The following is a 14,393-nucleotide window of genomic DNA, read 5'->3' as shown; positions in this document are numbered from 1 at the left end:
GATGCGCATATTTTTTTTACATTTCTTGTGACATATTAAATGGCAATGGCGAATTAAGATGAAACCGCTTGAATTCAGTTACAGCGAACAATATAATATTAAATGTATTTATTTTCCAGCGATTAGCTGGAGAGATACAAATGATTTTCTATCTCAATCAACACCTAAAATATTTAAAAAGGCCTCATTTCTGTTTTATATCAAAAATATATATTCACAAATTTTGTTTGTTTTCAGAATACCCCAATCGTTAGAGGAGCGAAAACGTCGATAGTTGGTCAGCCCGGTGCTATCGATGGTCGGTCACACTCTTTTCGCCAAAAATTTGTTGGCGTGTTGTCAAATTCTCCACCGTTTTTATAGGCTTTGCGACTTGTGTAGAACCGGAAAATATAAAAACAGCGACAATGTACGGCGGCGACGAATACCCAAGCAATTCGGTGAGTGCAGGAACTCCGGCAAGGTCCCTGATCGGGAATGCCAATCCCGAGACTTCGCCATCAACATAACCCAACTTTTGTGCCCCACACACAAATCGAAACTCATTTTTTGGGAATTTCAGGAGTACTACGATGACTTCGCGCACACCGGCGATCCGCAGCTGGACATGGAGTACGAGAGGAACTACTTCTCCACCCGGATGCCGGACAATGTCAAGTACTTCCTGATCAACTTCTGCCAGGCGATCAAGGAGGGCAACCTGTACGACATCCAGAACATGTACGAGAACACCTTCCCGCAGATCAGCGACCACCACTTCGACAAGACGGCCTGGCCCGAGGAGCAGGAGGTGGCCGCCATCGTGGACAACGACAAGGTCTTTCTGATCCTGTACAAGGAACTGTACTACCGCCACATCCACGCCCGCATTCCCGGCGGCCCTAAGCTGGAGCAGCGGATCAACTCGTTCTTCAACTACTGCGATTTCTTCAACTTGATCATCTCGGCCCAGAACCCGGTGATGCTGGAGCTGCCCGACATCTGGCTGTGGGAGTTGGTGGACGAGTTTGTGTATCAGTTCCAGAACTTTGCGCAGTATCGGTAAGTAGCTATTCCTACTCCTTGTGGATGTGTTTAACCCTAAGTCCTATCCGTTGCAGTGCCCGCCTGACGGACAAGTCTCAGGACGAGATCCAGCAGCTGTGTGTGAACCACAGCAACGTGTGGAGCATTCTCTGCATTCTCAACGTGCTGCACTCGCTGGTGGACATCTCGAACATCAAGAAGCAGCTGGAGGCCATCTCGCAGGGCGTGGATCCCCAGACCGTGGCCGGAGACTTTGGCAAGCTGTCCTTCTACAAGATGCTGGGCTACTTCTCCCTCGTCGGCCTGCTGCGCGTGCACTCGCTGCTGGGTGACTACTACCAGGCCATCAAGGTGCTGGAGCCCATTGAGATCCACAAGAAGTCCGCCTACTCGCACATCCCCGCCTGCCAGATCTCCACGTCCTACTACGTGGGCTTCGCCTACATGATGATGCGCCGCTATGCCGATGCCATCCGCACTTTCTCCGACATCCTGCTCTACATCCAGCGCACCAAGCAGCTATACAGCACGCGGTCGTACCAGAACGACCAGATCAACAAGCAGGCGGAGCAGATGTACCACCTGTTGGCCATCTGCCTGGTGCTGCATCCCCAGTGCATTGACGAGTCCATCCAGCAGGTGTTGCGCGAGAAGAACTACCACGACGCCATGTTTAAGATGCAGTGCGGTGACCTAGAGGTCTTCAAGTCGTTCTTTGTGTTCGCCTGCCCGCGATTTGTGAGCCCGTGTCCGCCGGCCGCTGATGCGCCCATGGAGGACTACGTCAAGGACCCCATGGAGCACCAGCTGCTGGTCTTCATGGACGAGGTGCGCCAGCAAAAGGATCTGCCCACCACGCGCTCCTATCTGAAACTGTACACCACCCTGCCGCTGACCAAACTGGCATCCTTTATCGATCCCAATGCCAGCGACGATGACGTGTCGAAGCTGCTGATTCGTTTGCTCTGCTTCAAGCACAAAATGCGCAACCTGGTGTGGAGCAAGGGACCCAGTGGCCTGGAGGGAACGTTCAAGTCGGGCTCTGAGGTGAGTTTTACACAGAAAGATCCTGAAAGGGGCTATCTAACCTTTGATTAATATTCCAGTTGGACTTCTACATTGACGACGACATGATCCACATAGCTGACACCAAGGTTTCGCATCGCTATGGCGACTTCTTTGTGCGTAAAATTCTCAAGTTCAACGACCTGAATCGCAAACTGAAGAACATCAACATTTAAGCCATTTATGTCGTCTCCTTGTGACCCTTAATGATCTATTTAATATTCCAAACTGGACCGATTTGTTTTGATATCAATAAAAAATCGCTTGTGATTATGCGCAAGTTTGGTCCTCAAAATGCTGTTCAAATATTTGCGGTTTCGGTAAGGTAAGGTAATAAATTTACATGAATGAATGTAAAGCCTTTCTGATTATGCTGACTCTTCCCACAAACTAAATGATTCATTTTTCCTACAAAAACGTGCTTCATTAATCTATGCATTTTTTGCACAAAATTAAAGCCCCGAAGAAAGTCTATCCAAATTCGTGGTTTTAACATTTGCTTTATTTTTAACAATACCGTTATTTTATAAAAATTATTTGTATGACTATAAGGAAATTCAAAATTCTACCCATTATACAATTTTTGAGTTCGCCACAACTCCACCTACGCGTGGCAGGTGCATTCATCAACGCAACCAAGAATCGTGTTCGTTTCCGGTCATGGGCATGTGGGAATGTGCGTTAATACATTAGCATAATAATAACATCTCATTTCGAATTTCTCTCCTGTTCGCCGCCGAACGAACACAAGCAAATTTCTTTGGTAAATCAATCGTACTAAGCGCTTAGTGGGGGATGTGGGTGGGTTCTAGATAATTGTGGTTTAGAGGAAGTTGACGTGGAGCGTGGAGTTAGGTCCACAAGCAGTTCCACTCACACTTACACACAGTTTTAAATTCAACTTAGGATTACAGTACACTTTAAACGAAACTGCCTTCTGCTCTAGCTCTAGCTTCGATTGCCTTTTGTGTGTTCTCTTTTTAGCTAACCATTGGTTCACTTAGGACTAACATTAAAATCATACAATTTACAATTACGGACTTGTTTGTGGGGGGCCAGTCGTTAATCGACGGACACCGTGCTCTGATTGACGTCGATCAAGTAGATGTCTTTGTGGTGCTGCAGCACAAAGTCGACGAACGCGTTGATGGGGGCGATCTCCTCCAGGGAGGTGCTGGTGCTGCGCGACCACAGGAAGTTGGGACCGAACACGATGGCCAGGTTGGAGGAGGTCATCTTGTTGAGGTCCTCGCAGTCCATCACCCTGACCAGGAACTCTACGATGTACTTGAACAGTTCATAATTTTCCTCGGGCAGTTTTTCGCGTATCAGTTGGGTGACATTCCTGGAGCGCTCCTCCTTGGGCCAGTCCAGAAAGCGGGTGACATCCTCGTACAGCTCGAAGGTGAGCAGCGGCTCGGCAAGATCACGCAGGAAACTCTTCAGCAGGCCGGCTATCACGTGGACACTCACGCTCTTCAGATCCACATCCTCGCCTCGGTTAACGCGCTCCTTGAGCGCCATGATCTCGTTGTGGTTTCCGGATCGCCGGAATATGCCCTCCGTGTCGATCACGCCAGTAATGGACAGTGAGTCAACGCATTTGCGCACAATCGGCGGAATCGAGTTCAGGCATGGACTGTTCATCACGATGAACTTGAGGGGCACTCCGAATTGATGCGTCGTCGCCATTTTGTGCTGCTGCTGCCGGGATGCATTTATGCTGCTGCTGCTGCTGGGTGGCGGCGTCGCTGGCTTCCGACTGGGATTGAGCTTGTCGTCCAGGTCGCAAATGTTGTCCGGCAGCTTCAGCTTGTTCAGACCGAGCGCCTGGCGCAACTCGTCCAGGCTGGAGATGTAGACTAGCTTCTTGCGGAACTTGTCGCTGATGAAGGGGCTGAAGAAGTTCCAGATGACCCGTATGAACCACGTCGGATGTACCACATACAGCGTCTTCAGGTTCTTGCGGAAGTTGCGATCGAGCTCCTTGTACGAGTTCCACAGGAATTGTGCGGATGGTTTGTTGTCCTCCTTGAGGCCTTGATGGAAATAAACCAAGATGTAGTCGTTCTCCACAAATGGTTCGATCTCTTTGATGATTTCACTGTTGGAATAAAAGGAAACCAGTTTGTTTAAGCTCTTAAATTATTATTAATATAATATCTAAAATAGGTCTTACCGAACGAAGCCTTCCAGCTGGGATTTCTCGGGAAAGCGAGATGCATAAATGCCGAATATGTGACGACCTTGTTTGTCGGTTCCCAGGAAATCGCATTTGTTTCTGGGCGCCTGAAAGTTCTCCGACTGTTCCCTGAGTTGGTCCTCAAAATCATCCTCCAGTGGATTTACATCATCTTCGGGTTCTAGTTCTGGATCTAAACGGTTTGTGAAACGTAATGCACTGACTAACAGGAAAGGATATTCCTACTCACCATCTGCCAGGACAAAATCGCCGACCATAACATCTTCTGTGGGACAAATGAGATTTTATATTAGTTGATTTCAAAAATGTTCTTCTTATAAAATTTTTACAGTTGTGCAAAGATCAGTGTTATTTAAACAAAAACTAATCTTAAACTATACAATAGTTTTTTTTTTAATAGGGATTACTTTACTTGATTTTGTAAGAGCAACAATATTATATTTAGGTTTATTTAACCGCAAACGTAAACTAATAACTGAATGTAATATTACAGAAACCTATTCTTTTTAAAGAATGGTTCAGTTTTTTTAAATATAGGAATACTGTAGTATTTAAATACATATTACTTACTTTCTAGGGGCGATGGAGCCAGCAGTTCGGTATCATCAAACTCCAGCTTCGGCTCGAAGTCGTGGAGATCGGAGAGACTGGGCTGCGGCTCATCCGAGTTATCGACGATTGGATTGATGGCAGGACCTTGGGGTGCGAGAGGAAGGCATTGATAAATCTCATAGGTTTCCCTGGCGCGGACTGGTATTCCAAAAATTTAATCTTACAAGTAATGCTTTCAGTTAAGTATTTTGACGGCCTGAGGCAACAAGTTTAGTTCGGATTGAGTTTGAGTAAGTGAATAGACATGAATCAGAAAAAATTTAATTTGATGAGTACGTTTTGCATCTGAGTCTTACTGTTTCGATATAATTGGCAGACGGTTACTGAACAGAACAGAACAGATACGATTAGGGCTAAGCTAGGGCTAGGACTAAAGACTGAGGATAGGGCTAAATAGGACTAAACAAAGCTAGGGCAAACACACGATCACACAAACCTCGGTAACGGTAACAAACTTTGGCAACAACACAGCTAGCAAAAAGTAGTAAACACAAATAGGATCCACAACAAACCAAGACCAAGCAAACACGTTGGATAGTTAAAAATGCAAGATATGTATGTACAGTTAGCTCGGTGAGCTGCCCACATAGGCTGGGTTAAACAGTTTGGAATGGGGTTAGTAGCGCAACTTGATACCAAAAACAAAGAGGTGGGTTAGGGGGCGGTTGGGGTTTAGGCTAGGCGGGGGCGGGGCAGGGGTTTGGATAAGAAAATTAGTCGTAATTGCTGGCTATTACTGTTAGTTCTCAAACGAGGGCACTTCTCCCCTCAAAGAAACTACGATACGGTAATAACAACAAAATAAAGCAGCGTAAAGAAAAGACTCCCAAAACTTGAAATACAGATTCGAGGCATACAAAAAATTCAGGTTTCTTTTATATATATTTTAGGCCCATTTTAATTATCTTGATGGTAAGTTGACTAAACTAAGAAGTGAAGTCTGGCCAAAGGTTTGTTTTATTATTATTTGAAAAAACAAATTTTTTTTCGTTAAAACTTGGGTACCAACTCAGATCCTCAAACTCTGCTCAGAAAGTGTAGTTATCTTAAATTGATCCTAAGGTCCGTTTATATTATCTTGATAATAAGAAAAAAGCTGACCACATATAAATATGAAGTCTGAAAATTTGTAGCCTGGCCTTAGCTTAAAATGAAAATGAGAGTATTAAGTAATTTTTTTATTATTGAAGTAAATGAACATAGATGTTGTATTCCTTAAGTAAAAAAAATATTGATATATATCTCTTACTCTGCGCATAAAAGGAAGTTATCTTAAATGGTAAAATAACTTTTTTATTTACTTAATCACAAAAAATTCTTTTGAACCTCTGTGTTTAATCATTGTTTTGGGAATTCTTTCTCTCCGCAAAATTGGTATTGCGCTCAAAATGCTAAGCAGTTACAAAACCAAAGATCAAAACTAGGAATTTTCGGATCGAAAAGCATGACTTGGCCGATCGGCCGGCGGACTTACCTGGCAATCTCGGTGCGAAACGCGAATGGGCGTCCATGGCGGGTGCTGTCCGCTCCAGGTGCTGTCCGTTCGATGTGATTGGAATTCTAGCGGTGACGCAGGACTTGACTCAGTTGTTGGGCTCGTTTATTGGCATGTAGAATATATATATGCGGCTGAAATGTGAGAATAAATTAGCCAAAAGCAGCAGTGCCAGTACTTTATCGATGACGTCATTAGCTAGCTAGTTTTCGTTTTCATGGTTGTTGATTGGTTATTTCTTGGTATTGGAAATAGTACATGTTTGTATGGCATTGCTGATTCACATTCATTCACATCAATGGAGTTGGCCAAAGTCTTGGTAACATGGTAATTTAACCCTGAAAGACGCCCAAGCCTTCTTCAATGCCCACATTGCCTTGCCTACAAACAGTGGGGACATTAAAAATGGTCATGCCAGTGGTTTCACGACATATGAATTGCTTTTTGCAAGATAACAACACAGACGAAATGAACTGAAGCTGCTTATCGCAATTCCAACACAAAGTTTACCAACTCACAAAGTGACAGTGGCACAATCTTAAAAGGAACTGGTACTGGTTTCTTTTTTTTTTCCAAAAACGTTTGGTTTTTGTCACAGGCCCTGTTCAAGTTCCACAGCTATCCAATGAATTTTTGTATATTTGATTATCAAAGCTTCAAATGTGACACCAACAAATATTATTTAAAAACCTGTAAGGACTGCACGTCCTTTAAGCCACCACTGTAACAATCCTTTCTGCCACCACTGTGACATGGAGAAGGCTGATCCTTTCTGCCACCACTGTAAAAGGGAGTAGGCTCCTTTGTCCCGCCACTGTTTACACATACACACACAAAGAAGTTAAGTAAATTTTGCACAAGTTCCTTGAGGAAAAAAGGCAATTGCTAGCAGTCACAACCGGAATAAAAAAACTGCGCAATTGAATCTTGCATCGTATTAATATTTACTTTTTTTTGTATACTGAGCTACAAACTTTTATCAGCCCCAAGAAAACACTCCAGTTTGCGCGATTGCAATTGTTTGAATTTACTCCACTTTCGTTTCACATTTCCCTGAAGTTTGCACTTTGTTTGTGCGTCAGAAGTGGCGAGGAAAGTACCTTTTATCAGTGAGGAAAAATATCTTCGTTAATTTTACTGCAGACGTACGTTGTTTTTGTCTAATGCCAATCAGACTCAGTGTGACCCTGCCTTCAAAACAATTTGTTGCCATATTCTTTTTTTCTTTTCAATACTGACAGTTTTTCAGCACTGGCTTTGTTCCATCTCGATAATTGTACATTTTTTTGTTTATTGTTTTAAAAATACGTTACTCAAATTAATTTAATAGTAGTTTTCGTGAATAAAACATTCTTTTAGCTGTATATATTTATTCAGTAATTAGAGTCCTAAAATAATTCAAAATCCCCAAAGTAAATTTTATATATGGATTTTTTATATATAAAAACTTTTTCAAATATGCAAATCAAATGTGTTTGTAAAGTAAGTCGTAATAGTCTTTGTGAAATATTTTAATACGTTTCTTTGGAAATATTTATTCTAAACAACTTCTTTTTTTAAACATAGTTAAATTATATCACGCTGCCATCTCTGCCGTTATCGATATATCAAAACACATCAACGGCCCCTCTCAAGTGTGACCGTTCGCCGTGCTGCTCACAACTTTGACACGACCAGTTCCAAAATATCGTGAGATTTACAAAAAACTTCAATAAAATGGTCGGTTGGAGCCGTTTGCTGTCGCCGGCGGCGAAGTTTGCCAGCTACCGGGCCGTCCTGCAAGATCCCGCCTGCCGCAATGGTGAGTACTCCACGGATATGTCGCGGTAAACACACTCCACATTACGCAACCGCTACAAAATATCTTGGATTTCTAGCCCTGCAACAACAGCTGCGCAGGATGGGAGGCGATCATGGCCACCACCACATGACCATCAAGCCATCCCGCTTCCAGTGGGACAAGTTCAAGGATCTGATGCACTTTTACGTAATGCTCGGCTTGATTCCTGTCACCGGATTGATCCTCTACGCGAACATCTTCGTGGGCCCGGCGCAGCTGGCGGAGACTCCCGAGGGCTATGTCCCCAAACACTGGGAGTACGAGAAGGTATGATAGGTGACGGATAATACTATCTGAAATACTAAATAAAACTCAAAAATCAAACAATTTCCACCAAACCCATTAAAGCTTTTATATTAATCATCCTGAAGTAACAATTTTCCCATCTTATAAACCATTTTGAACTTGGCAAGAAAATGAGGCTATACCAGTTAAAAATCCTTTTCTAATTCCAATATTTCTCTTTGAACAGCACCCCATTTCGCGCTTCATTTCCCGCTACATGTTGAACTCGGAGCAGCAAAACTACGAGAAATCCCTGCACTATCTCTTTGAGGAAAACGAGAAAGCCCAGATTCGGTAAGCCTGGTACTCCTTAATATTATCTCCCTTCTAAACTGACTTTCCCTGATTTTGTAGCCTCCTGGAGGACGAAGTTCGTCGCAAGATGTCCGAGCGCAACGACTACCAGGCCTACTACTACCGACCATCGGTGGCCAAGTACCACAGGGTTTCCAAAGAGGCTGCCGACGAGCTGGAAGCACTGCGCGGCGACTAGACCCCTTCTAATATTCATTAAATACAATTGTTAGGCTCCCGTTTTGGGGGAAATAAAGTGTGAGAACGAGTTCGCAACATCAGCTTAGTCACATTTAATAAAATACAAATAAATACTTAAGATTTAGCCCGGTCAAGTGCGTATCGATTTAGCCCCACGCCTGGTTCTTGCAGTAGTAGAGCACCAGTTTCCCGTTGGTGCCATGGCATTCGTAAAGGTTCTTGATTATCTGATCCGGAGCAGGGGCAAATGTCTGATTAACGTACAGGAACTGCAATTAGAAGATCCCGAATATGATAGTGTTTTCTATAACTCTTAATTGGTACTTGCAATCTGCTCGTTGGCATCAAGTTTCAGGAACTTGTGGATGAACTTTTGAATCCAGCTGACGGTTTTGTTGGGATCCACTGTCCAGGTTCGCTTCTTGATGATGGGCACATTTCCAGTGGCGTTCAGAAGGATACAAACTGATAACGAAAACTTTGTGATAACAAAGACCCTAAGATATCATTACAAATTACTTTTGGAGCCATCCTTATCGGCGGGCGTGGAAGAGGAGGTGCTCAAGACCGCCTGGGATTCGGGTGTGTCTGCCATATATTTGGAATGTGACTGTAACGCTTAGTTTTAAATGAATGGGTTAAAAAACTTTCAAAACGTTGTAAATAAAGTACAAAATATTAGAGATGGCAAAGCTGTGATAACAACATCGACAGAAGTCACGAGATTGGTGGTTATTTATTTGTTTATTAAATAATAAAATGTTGTAAATATTTAATATCATTAATAAATTCTAGTTTAGAAAACTTTTTTCTCAGAGTTACACCAATTAAAATTGAATTTATATTTTTTATAACTTCGTGACTTAAAAATCACTTTTTCCATTTGCCCATCTCTAGCGATAACAACGACTATGTTATTTAACATTCGGCTGTTATCGTAAACACGTGTGGAACTTTATAAAAAATTCCGGGAAAATAAACAAAATCATGAATAACAATCTTTTCGAGGGCTCCGATGATGACGGAGAGGACCTGCAGTTGTCCACCAACAAGGACTATGCCAAGACCTACAACATCCTGCGCAAAAAAGAGCTGCTACAGAAATGTAACTTGGCAACAGTACGATCATTTGGCACTTGTCAACTATATCACTTGATATTCCACAGATAAAGATCGCGGCTTGGATGTATCCGAATCGGAGTTCGATAGCGACAGCGAGTCCTCCGAGGAGGACGAGGTGGACCCCAAGTTCGACCAGGACTTCTTCAAGACGCTGTCCTCGCTGAAAAGCAAAGATCCGCGGATTTACGACAAGGGCACGAGATTCTTTAATGAATCCTCCAGCGACGAGGAACATAAGGATGAGGAGCAGCCAAAGAAGCAGAAGAAAGCGAAGCCCGTCACCTTGAAGGACTACGAACGAAAGGTGATCCTGGAGCACAATGGCAAGTTCGAGAGTTCGGATGAGGATCAGCAGGAGAAGGAGCAGGAGGAACTGCAGAGGGCACAGTCACCCTCCGCCGTGGAGGCGGAGCGGCGACTCAAGGACGAGTTCAGGAGTGTGATGAACCAGGAGGACGATGGCGAGGACGAGGAATTCGGCGGCATATTCAAGAAACGCACCAAGACCAAGGAGCAAACGGCGGCCGAGGAGGCGGACTTCGCCAAGTGGCTGGCGGGGAAGCAGGAGGAGATCAAGCAGACCGACAAGGAGCAGCTGGAGCCACTGAAGCAGTACTGGAACAGCAGCAAGCTTACGCAGGGCGAGAGCTTCCTCAGGGACTACATTCTCAACAAGGGCTATGCCAACACCGATGAGTCCGCCATTCCCACCTACGACGAGATAGTGGGAGAAGCTGCTCCGCTTTCCGAAGATGAACAGGAGCTGGAGAAGCAGGCGGAATTCGAGCAGAAATACAACTTCCGCTTTGAAGAGCCTGATGCGGAGTTCATCAAGCGCTATCCCCGCACCATCGAACAGTCCATCCGGCGCACAGACGACAAGCGGAGGGAAAAGCGAAAGGAGGTCAAGGAGCGAAAGGATCAGGAGAAGCAGCAAAAGATGAAGGAACTGGACTTGATCAAGGACATCAAGCGCAAGGAGATCGAGGAAAAGATACGCAAATTGAAAGCCGTCACTGGCAATGATGAGCTCGGCTTCCGGGACGAGGAGCTTGAGGAGGACTTTGATCCGGCGGCCCACGATCGTCGCATGCAGGAGCTCTTCGACGATGAGTACTACAATGTGGACGAGGGCGAGGAGAAGCCAGAATGCCCCTCGGACATCGATGAACTCGAGCTGGAAGACTGGGACAACTACGATCCCACGAAGCACAGTAATGCGGGCGATCAGAACTACGATGGACACTGCGAGGACGACGACTTTAACATGGATTGCGACTACGATCCGTCCACGTCCAAGCAGCAACTGCAGCAGGAGCTCATCGAAAGTACGCGCGGTCGTAAAGGTCGCAAGGGTAGGCGGAATCGCTTCATGGAAATGATCCAGGCGGAGAAGCCGGCATTCAATCCGGAGGACGAAAAGACCTACAGTGAGTACATCGATGAGTACTACCAAATGGACTGCGAGGATATAGTGGGAGATCAGCCGTGTAGGTTTAAATATGTGGAAACCACACCCAATGATTTTGGTTTAACGATAGAAGAGGTACTACACTTTAAAACGGTTTAGATACTCAGTATATTATAATAATTTATTTCTAATCTGCAGATCTTGCTGGCCAAGAACAAGGAGCTCAACCAGTGGGCCAGCCTTAAGAAAGCTGTTCAAAACAGACCCGAACATGTCGAGAAAAAGGAGCAACGTCTGTACAAGATGAAGGCCAAGAACGAAGATCTTAAGCGAAAGATATTTAAAAGTCTGTATGGCGAAGGGTAAGTTATTTTAATAAGCTCATTAAGCTCAGCAAATTAAATTTGACATCCTTGCAGATCTGAGGACGAGGAGCAGCCAGCAGATGAGACTCCGGAGACGAAACCAGCTGCTGAAACGACTGCTGCCACTGATAATGCTCAAGTCCCAACAGAAGTCTTCTCGAAATCGAAGAGGAAACGCCTAAAACGGAAAGCTGCCGCAGCTGCTGCAGCCAGTTCCCCACAGATATCCATTCAGGAACCCAAGGAATCAACAGAGCAAGGACAGGCAGATGAAAGTAAAACGAAGGCTGATCCTCCTGCTCCAAAGAAAAGCAAAAATAGTGAAAACCAGCAAACAAAAGCCTCCGCACAGCAAAGCCCAAGTAAACCAGAAATCAAAAGTGGCAAAAACACAATAGAGTCCAAAAATGGGGAAAACGGAATGAAGAAATCGCAAAGCCAAACTCAAAAGAACAATGCTTCTAAAAATTCGGAAAAGTCAAATGGAAATAATCCTTTTAACAAGCAGCAGAAGAAACCCAACCAGAGACAAGGACAACAACAAGTGAATAACAACCAAGGCGACAACAAACAAGCTCCTACTGGTGTCAATCCCTTTAAGAAAGCAAACGAAAAGGCGAGCGCCCCCTTCCCAGCAAAGAAAACGAATAACTTCAAATCTAAAAATAAAATAAACAACACAACCAGTGGAATAACCGACGATCGATTGAAAGCCTACGGCATAAATCCCCGAAAGTTCCACAAGCGGGAAAAGTACGGAAAGAAGGATAAGTAAAATGCCAGGATTAATATAATAGCAATAGTAAGATACATTTTGTAGTTAAATCTTATGTACATATGATAACATTAAAATCCAGCACAGATACGAGTGAATTCTGATTAAATCAGTTACTCCGCGACAGCCACTTCATCATCGGTGGCCACCTCGTCATCCTCCGTGCTCCTCATGCGATCCAGTTGGAGGCGTCGCTCTTGGATGCGGATGCATTTGGGGCAAATCATGTTCTTTCGCGTCAGGCAGACACGGTGGTAAATGGAGTTGCATTGCTCGCACTTGATGCATCCATCGTCAAAGGGGAAGATCACCTCGTTGTTGCTGCAGATCTCGCAGATGTACGCCTGGGCCAGGCACATCGGGCAGCATCTGATGTGCTCGTCAAAGGCTTTGAACACGCTCTGCAGAAACTCGGTGAGGGCTCCCGACTCCACCTGCGTGAGATCCTCAGGGAGTAGAACTCATTCGACTGGGCCAGGTGACGTCTGCAGCCCAGCTGCTGGTCCACCAGCTTCAGCTCGCTGGCAATCCGACAGGCGGCCAGGTAGTGGCGCATGTGCACCAGATTCTGGCGCAGCTTTTTCACCGCACACAGCTTCTCCACGAACACAAAGAGCTTGGGATTGTCCTCCTCCAGGCGGATGAGGGGTTTGTTCAGGAACAGCCTGATCTCCTGTAGCGCCGTCCGCGAAACACGACGCGGGGAGAAGTCCCAGTTGTGGATAATGCGGGCTGGTATGAAGTTGCTGTCGTTCCAGTTGCAATGAGGACAGTAGTACAGGCCGCTATAGTCGCACAACCGAGGTTCCACCCAAGTGTTTTCTGCAAAAGAGCATTCTATAGAGTTGAAATTGGAAAGGAAAACCGTAACTCACTCAGATTAAGCAGCGTTTCGCATTCGGCGCACTTGTAACCCTGGGCAGCCAGTCCAACCTCTGGACAGATCTCCGCGATTGGATGCTGGCGCTCGGAGACCTGCACGTGGGCGCACACCCTCTTCACGCCATCGATGCACTTCTGATGGACCAGGAAGCCACAATCGCTGCACACGTAGGATGCCTGCACTACGCTCCAGATGATGGAGGTGCAGTGGTCACAGTAGTTCCTCCTGGCCGCCGCCTGTAGGCGACTCCGCTTGCCGTGGTGCGGATGGTGGGGCACAAAGTGATGGCCCACCACAGCCCGGATGGCGTTCATTACGACCATGTCCGGGGCCAGCGACTGCTGCTCCTGGGCCTCCTCCAGTTCCTGCAGAGAGTATCGCAGGTCCACCAGGTGGCGAACCAACCAACGTCGCTCATCACTCAGTTCGTCGCTCAGCAGGACGAGATCCCTGCAATGGGCAATGGCCGCCTGCAGGTCCTGGATGCTCGCATCGCTGGTGAAGATCAGGCGCCACTGCTCGCGCACCAGGGAGGCTGGTATGGGCAGTGCCCGGTACTCGCCCTGTGGTCCGCCCTCCTCGGAGTCTCCCTCCGACCCGGAGCCAGTGGAGCCCAGGGGCCCAACTGTTGAGCCCAGCGACGATGAGGTGTGCAGCAGACTGCTGGCACTCTCGTTGATCAGCTGCGCCACCGTGCCCGGAATGCTGGTCAGGCTCTCTCGCCAGGAGCTCATTTTCAAGAGGAAAAGACAAGAAAAATAATACAATGTACGAAAAAACAGCAAAACAATGACGATAGGCGTGGGTGGGCGAGGG

At 45.7% G+C, this 14,393-nt stretch overlaps 6 protein-coding genes across 10 annotated transcripts; 3 read left to right on the top strand and 3 right to left on the bottom strand.

Annotated features, from left to right (window-relative positions):
• The first annotated feature begins 280 nt into the window (after positions 1-280).
• Positions 281-2,386, top strand: LOC128257838 (eukaryotic translation initiation factor 3 subunit L). Its single transcript, XM_052989055.1, has 4 exons — positions 281-440; positions 563-1,041; positions 1,101-2,073; positions 2,133-2,386. The coding sequence occupies exons 1-4, from the start codon at positions 408-410 to the stop codon at positions 2,265-2,267; spliced, it is 1,620 nt and encodes a 539-aa protein (XP_052845015.1). The 5' UTR covers positions 281-407; the 3' UTR covers positions 2,268-2,386.
• A 185-nt stretch (positions 2,387-2,571) lies between these two features.
• LOC128257494 (rho GTPase-activating protein 68F) lies at positions 2,572-7,595 on the bottom strand. 5 transcript variants are annotated; one of them, XM_052988525.1, is made up of 6 exons: positions 7,502-7,595; positions 6,381-6,535; positions 4,865-4,990; positions 4,524-4,559; positions 4,271-4,466; positions 2,572-4,195 (listed from the first exon to the last, which is right to left on the bottom strand). In XM_052988525.1, the coding sequence occupies exons 2-6, from the start codon at positions 6,415-6,417 to the stop codon at positions 3,154-3,156; spliced, it is 1,437 nt and encodes a 478-aa protein (XP_052844485.1). In that variant the 5' UTR covers positions 6,418-6,535; positions 7,502-7,595; the 3' UTR covers positions 2,572-3,153. The 5 variants fall into 5 exon arrangements, with proteins under 5 accessions (XP_052844485.1, XP_052844488.1, XP_052844487.1 ...); XM_052988528.1 differs by having other exon boundaries at positions 7,551-7,571; XM_052988527.1 differs by lacking the exon at positions 7,502-7,595 and adding an exon at positions 7,350-7,470.
• Positions 7,596-8,016: 421 nt separating this feature from the next.
• Positions 8,017-9,145, top strand: LOC128257660 (NADH dehydrogenase [ubiquinone] 1 beta subcomplex subunit 5, mitochondrial). The gene is made up of 4 exons (XM_052988756.1): positions 8,017-8,202; positions 8,279-8,508; positions 8,714-8,820; positions 8,881-9,145. The coding sequence occupies exons 1-4, from the start codon at positions 8,118-8,120 to the stop codon at positions 9,017-9,019; spliced, it is 561 nt and encodes a 186-aa protein (XP_052844716.1). The 5' UTR covers positions 8,017-8,117; the 3' UTR covers positions 9,020-9,145.
• LOC128257661 (autophagy protein 12-like) lies at positions 9,090-9,708 on the bottom strand. Its single transcript, XM_052988758.1, has 3 exons — positions 9,541-9,708; positions 9,350-9,486; positions 9,090-9,290 (listed from the first exon to the last, which is right to left on the bottom strand). Exons 1-3 carry the CDS (start codon positions 9,614-9,616, stop codon positions 9,168-9,170), a joined length of 336 nt encoding a protein of 111 aa, XP_052844718.1. The 5' UTR covers positions 9,617-9,708; the 3' UTR covers positions 9,090-9,167.
• Positions 9,709-9,957: 249 nt separating this feature from the next.
• Positions 9,958-12,784, top strand: LOC128257439 (protein KRI1 homolog). Its single transcript, XM_052988450.1, has 4 exons — positions 9,958-10,126; positions 10,188-11,689; positions 11,753-11,916; positions 11,974-12,784. Exons 1-4 carry the CDS (start codon positions 10,009-10,011, stop codon positions 12,692-12,694), a joined length of 2,505 nt encoding a protein of 834 aa, XP_052844410.1. The 5' UTR covers positions 9,958-10,008; the 3' UTR covers positions 12,695-12,784.
• LOC128257440 (differentially expressed in FDCP 8 homolog) lies at positions 12,692-14,393 on the bottom strand. The gene is given in 3 exon segments (XM_052988451.1): positions 12,692-13,142; positions 13,145-13,516; positions 13,570-14,393. Coding segments are annotated over 3 exon segments (1,449 nt in total). The 5' UTR covers positions 14,312-14,393; the 3' UTR covers positions 12,692-12,807.

This window comes from Drosophila gunungcola, assembly GCF_025200985.1.
Source record: "Drosophila gunungcola strain Sukarami chromosome 3L unlocalized genomic scaffold, Dgunungcola_SK_2 000002F, whole genome shotgun sequence".
NCBI classification, from domain to species: Eukaryota; Metazoa; Arthropoda; class Insecta; order Diptera; family Drosophilidae; genus Drosophila; species Drosophila gunungcola.
Note: the sequence above shows the minus strand (reverse complement) of the source record. Positions and strands in the feature narration are given on the sequence as shown.

Excerpts from the sequence above, each read along its gene's own strand:
- LOC128257661 (XM_052988758.1), bottom strand. The coding sequence starts at position 9,616 with ATGGCAGACACACCCGAATCCCAGGCGGTCTTGAGCACCTCCTCTTCC. Across the intron at positions 9,487-9,540 it reads CGATAAGGATGGCTCCAAAA|TTTGTATCCTTCTGAACGCC; the intron begins GTAATTTGTAAT and ends TTTCGTTATCAG. Across the intron at positions 9,291-9,349 it reads TTGATGCCAACGAGCAGATT|TTCCTGTACGTTAATCAGAC; the intron begins GCAAGTACCAAT and ends TTCTAATTGCAG.
- LOC128257660 (XM_052988756.1), top strand. The coding sequence starts at position 8,118 with ATGGTCGGTTGGAGCCGTTTGCTGTCGCCGGCGGCGAAGTTTGCCAGC. Across the intron at positions 8,509-8,713 it reads AACACTGGGAGTACGAGAAG|CACCCCATTTCGCGCTTCAT; the intron begins GTATGATAGGTG and ends CTCTTTGAACAG. Across the intron at positions 8,821-8,880 it reads AACGAGAAAGCCCAGATTCG|CCTCCTGGAGGACGAAGTTC; the intron begins GTAAGCCTGGTA and ends CTGATTTTGTAG.
- LOC128257439 (XM_052988450.1), top strand. The coding sequence starts at position 10,009 with ATGAATAACAATCTTTTCGAGGGCTCCGATGATGACGGAGAGGACCTG. Across the intron at positions 11,690-11,752 it reads TTGGTTTAACGATAGAAGAG|ATCTTGCTGGCCAAGAACAA; the intron begins GTACTACACTTT and ends TCTAATCTGCAG. Across the intron at positions 11,917-11,973 it reads AAAAGTCTGTATGGCGAAGG|ATCTGAGGACGAGGAGCAGC; the intron begins GTAAGTTATTTT and ends ACATCCTTGCAG.
- LOC128257838 (XM_052989055.1), top strand. The coding sequence starts at position 408 with ATGTACGGCGGCGACGAATACCCAAGCAATTCG. Across the intron at positions 441-562 it reads ACGAATACCCAAGCAATTCG|GAGTACTACGATGACTTCGC; the intron begins GTGAGTGCAGGA and ends TGGGAATTTCAG. Across the intron at positions 1,042-1,100 it reads CAGAACTTTGCGCAGTATCG|TGCCCGCCTGACGGACAAGT; the intron begins GTAAGTAGCTAT and ends TATCCGTTGCAG.
- LOC128257494 (XM_052988525.1), bottom strand. The coding sequence starts at position 6,417 with ATGGACGCCCATTCGCGTTTCGCACCGAGATTGCCAG. Across the intron at positions 4,991-6,380 it reads TTTCGCACCGAGATTGCCAG|GTCCTGCCATCAATCCAATC; the intron begins GTAAGTCCGCCG and ends TCGCACCCCAAG. Across the intron at positions 4,196-4,270 it reads CAGCTGGAAGGCTTCGTTCG|TGAAATCATCAAAGAGATCG; the intron begins GTAAGACCTATT and ends TTATTCCAACAG.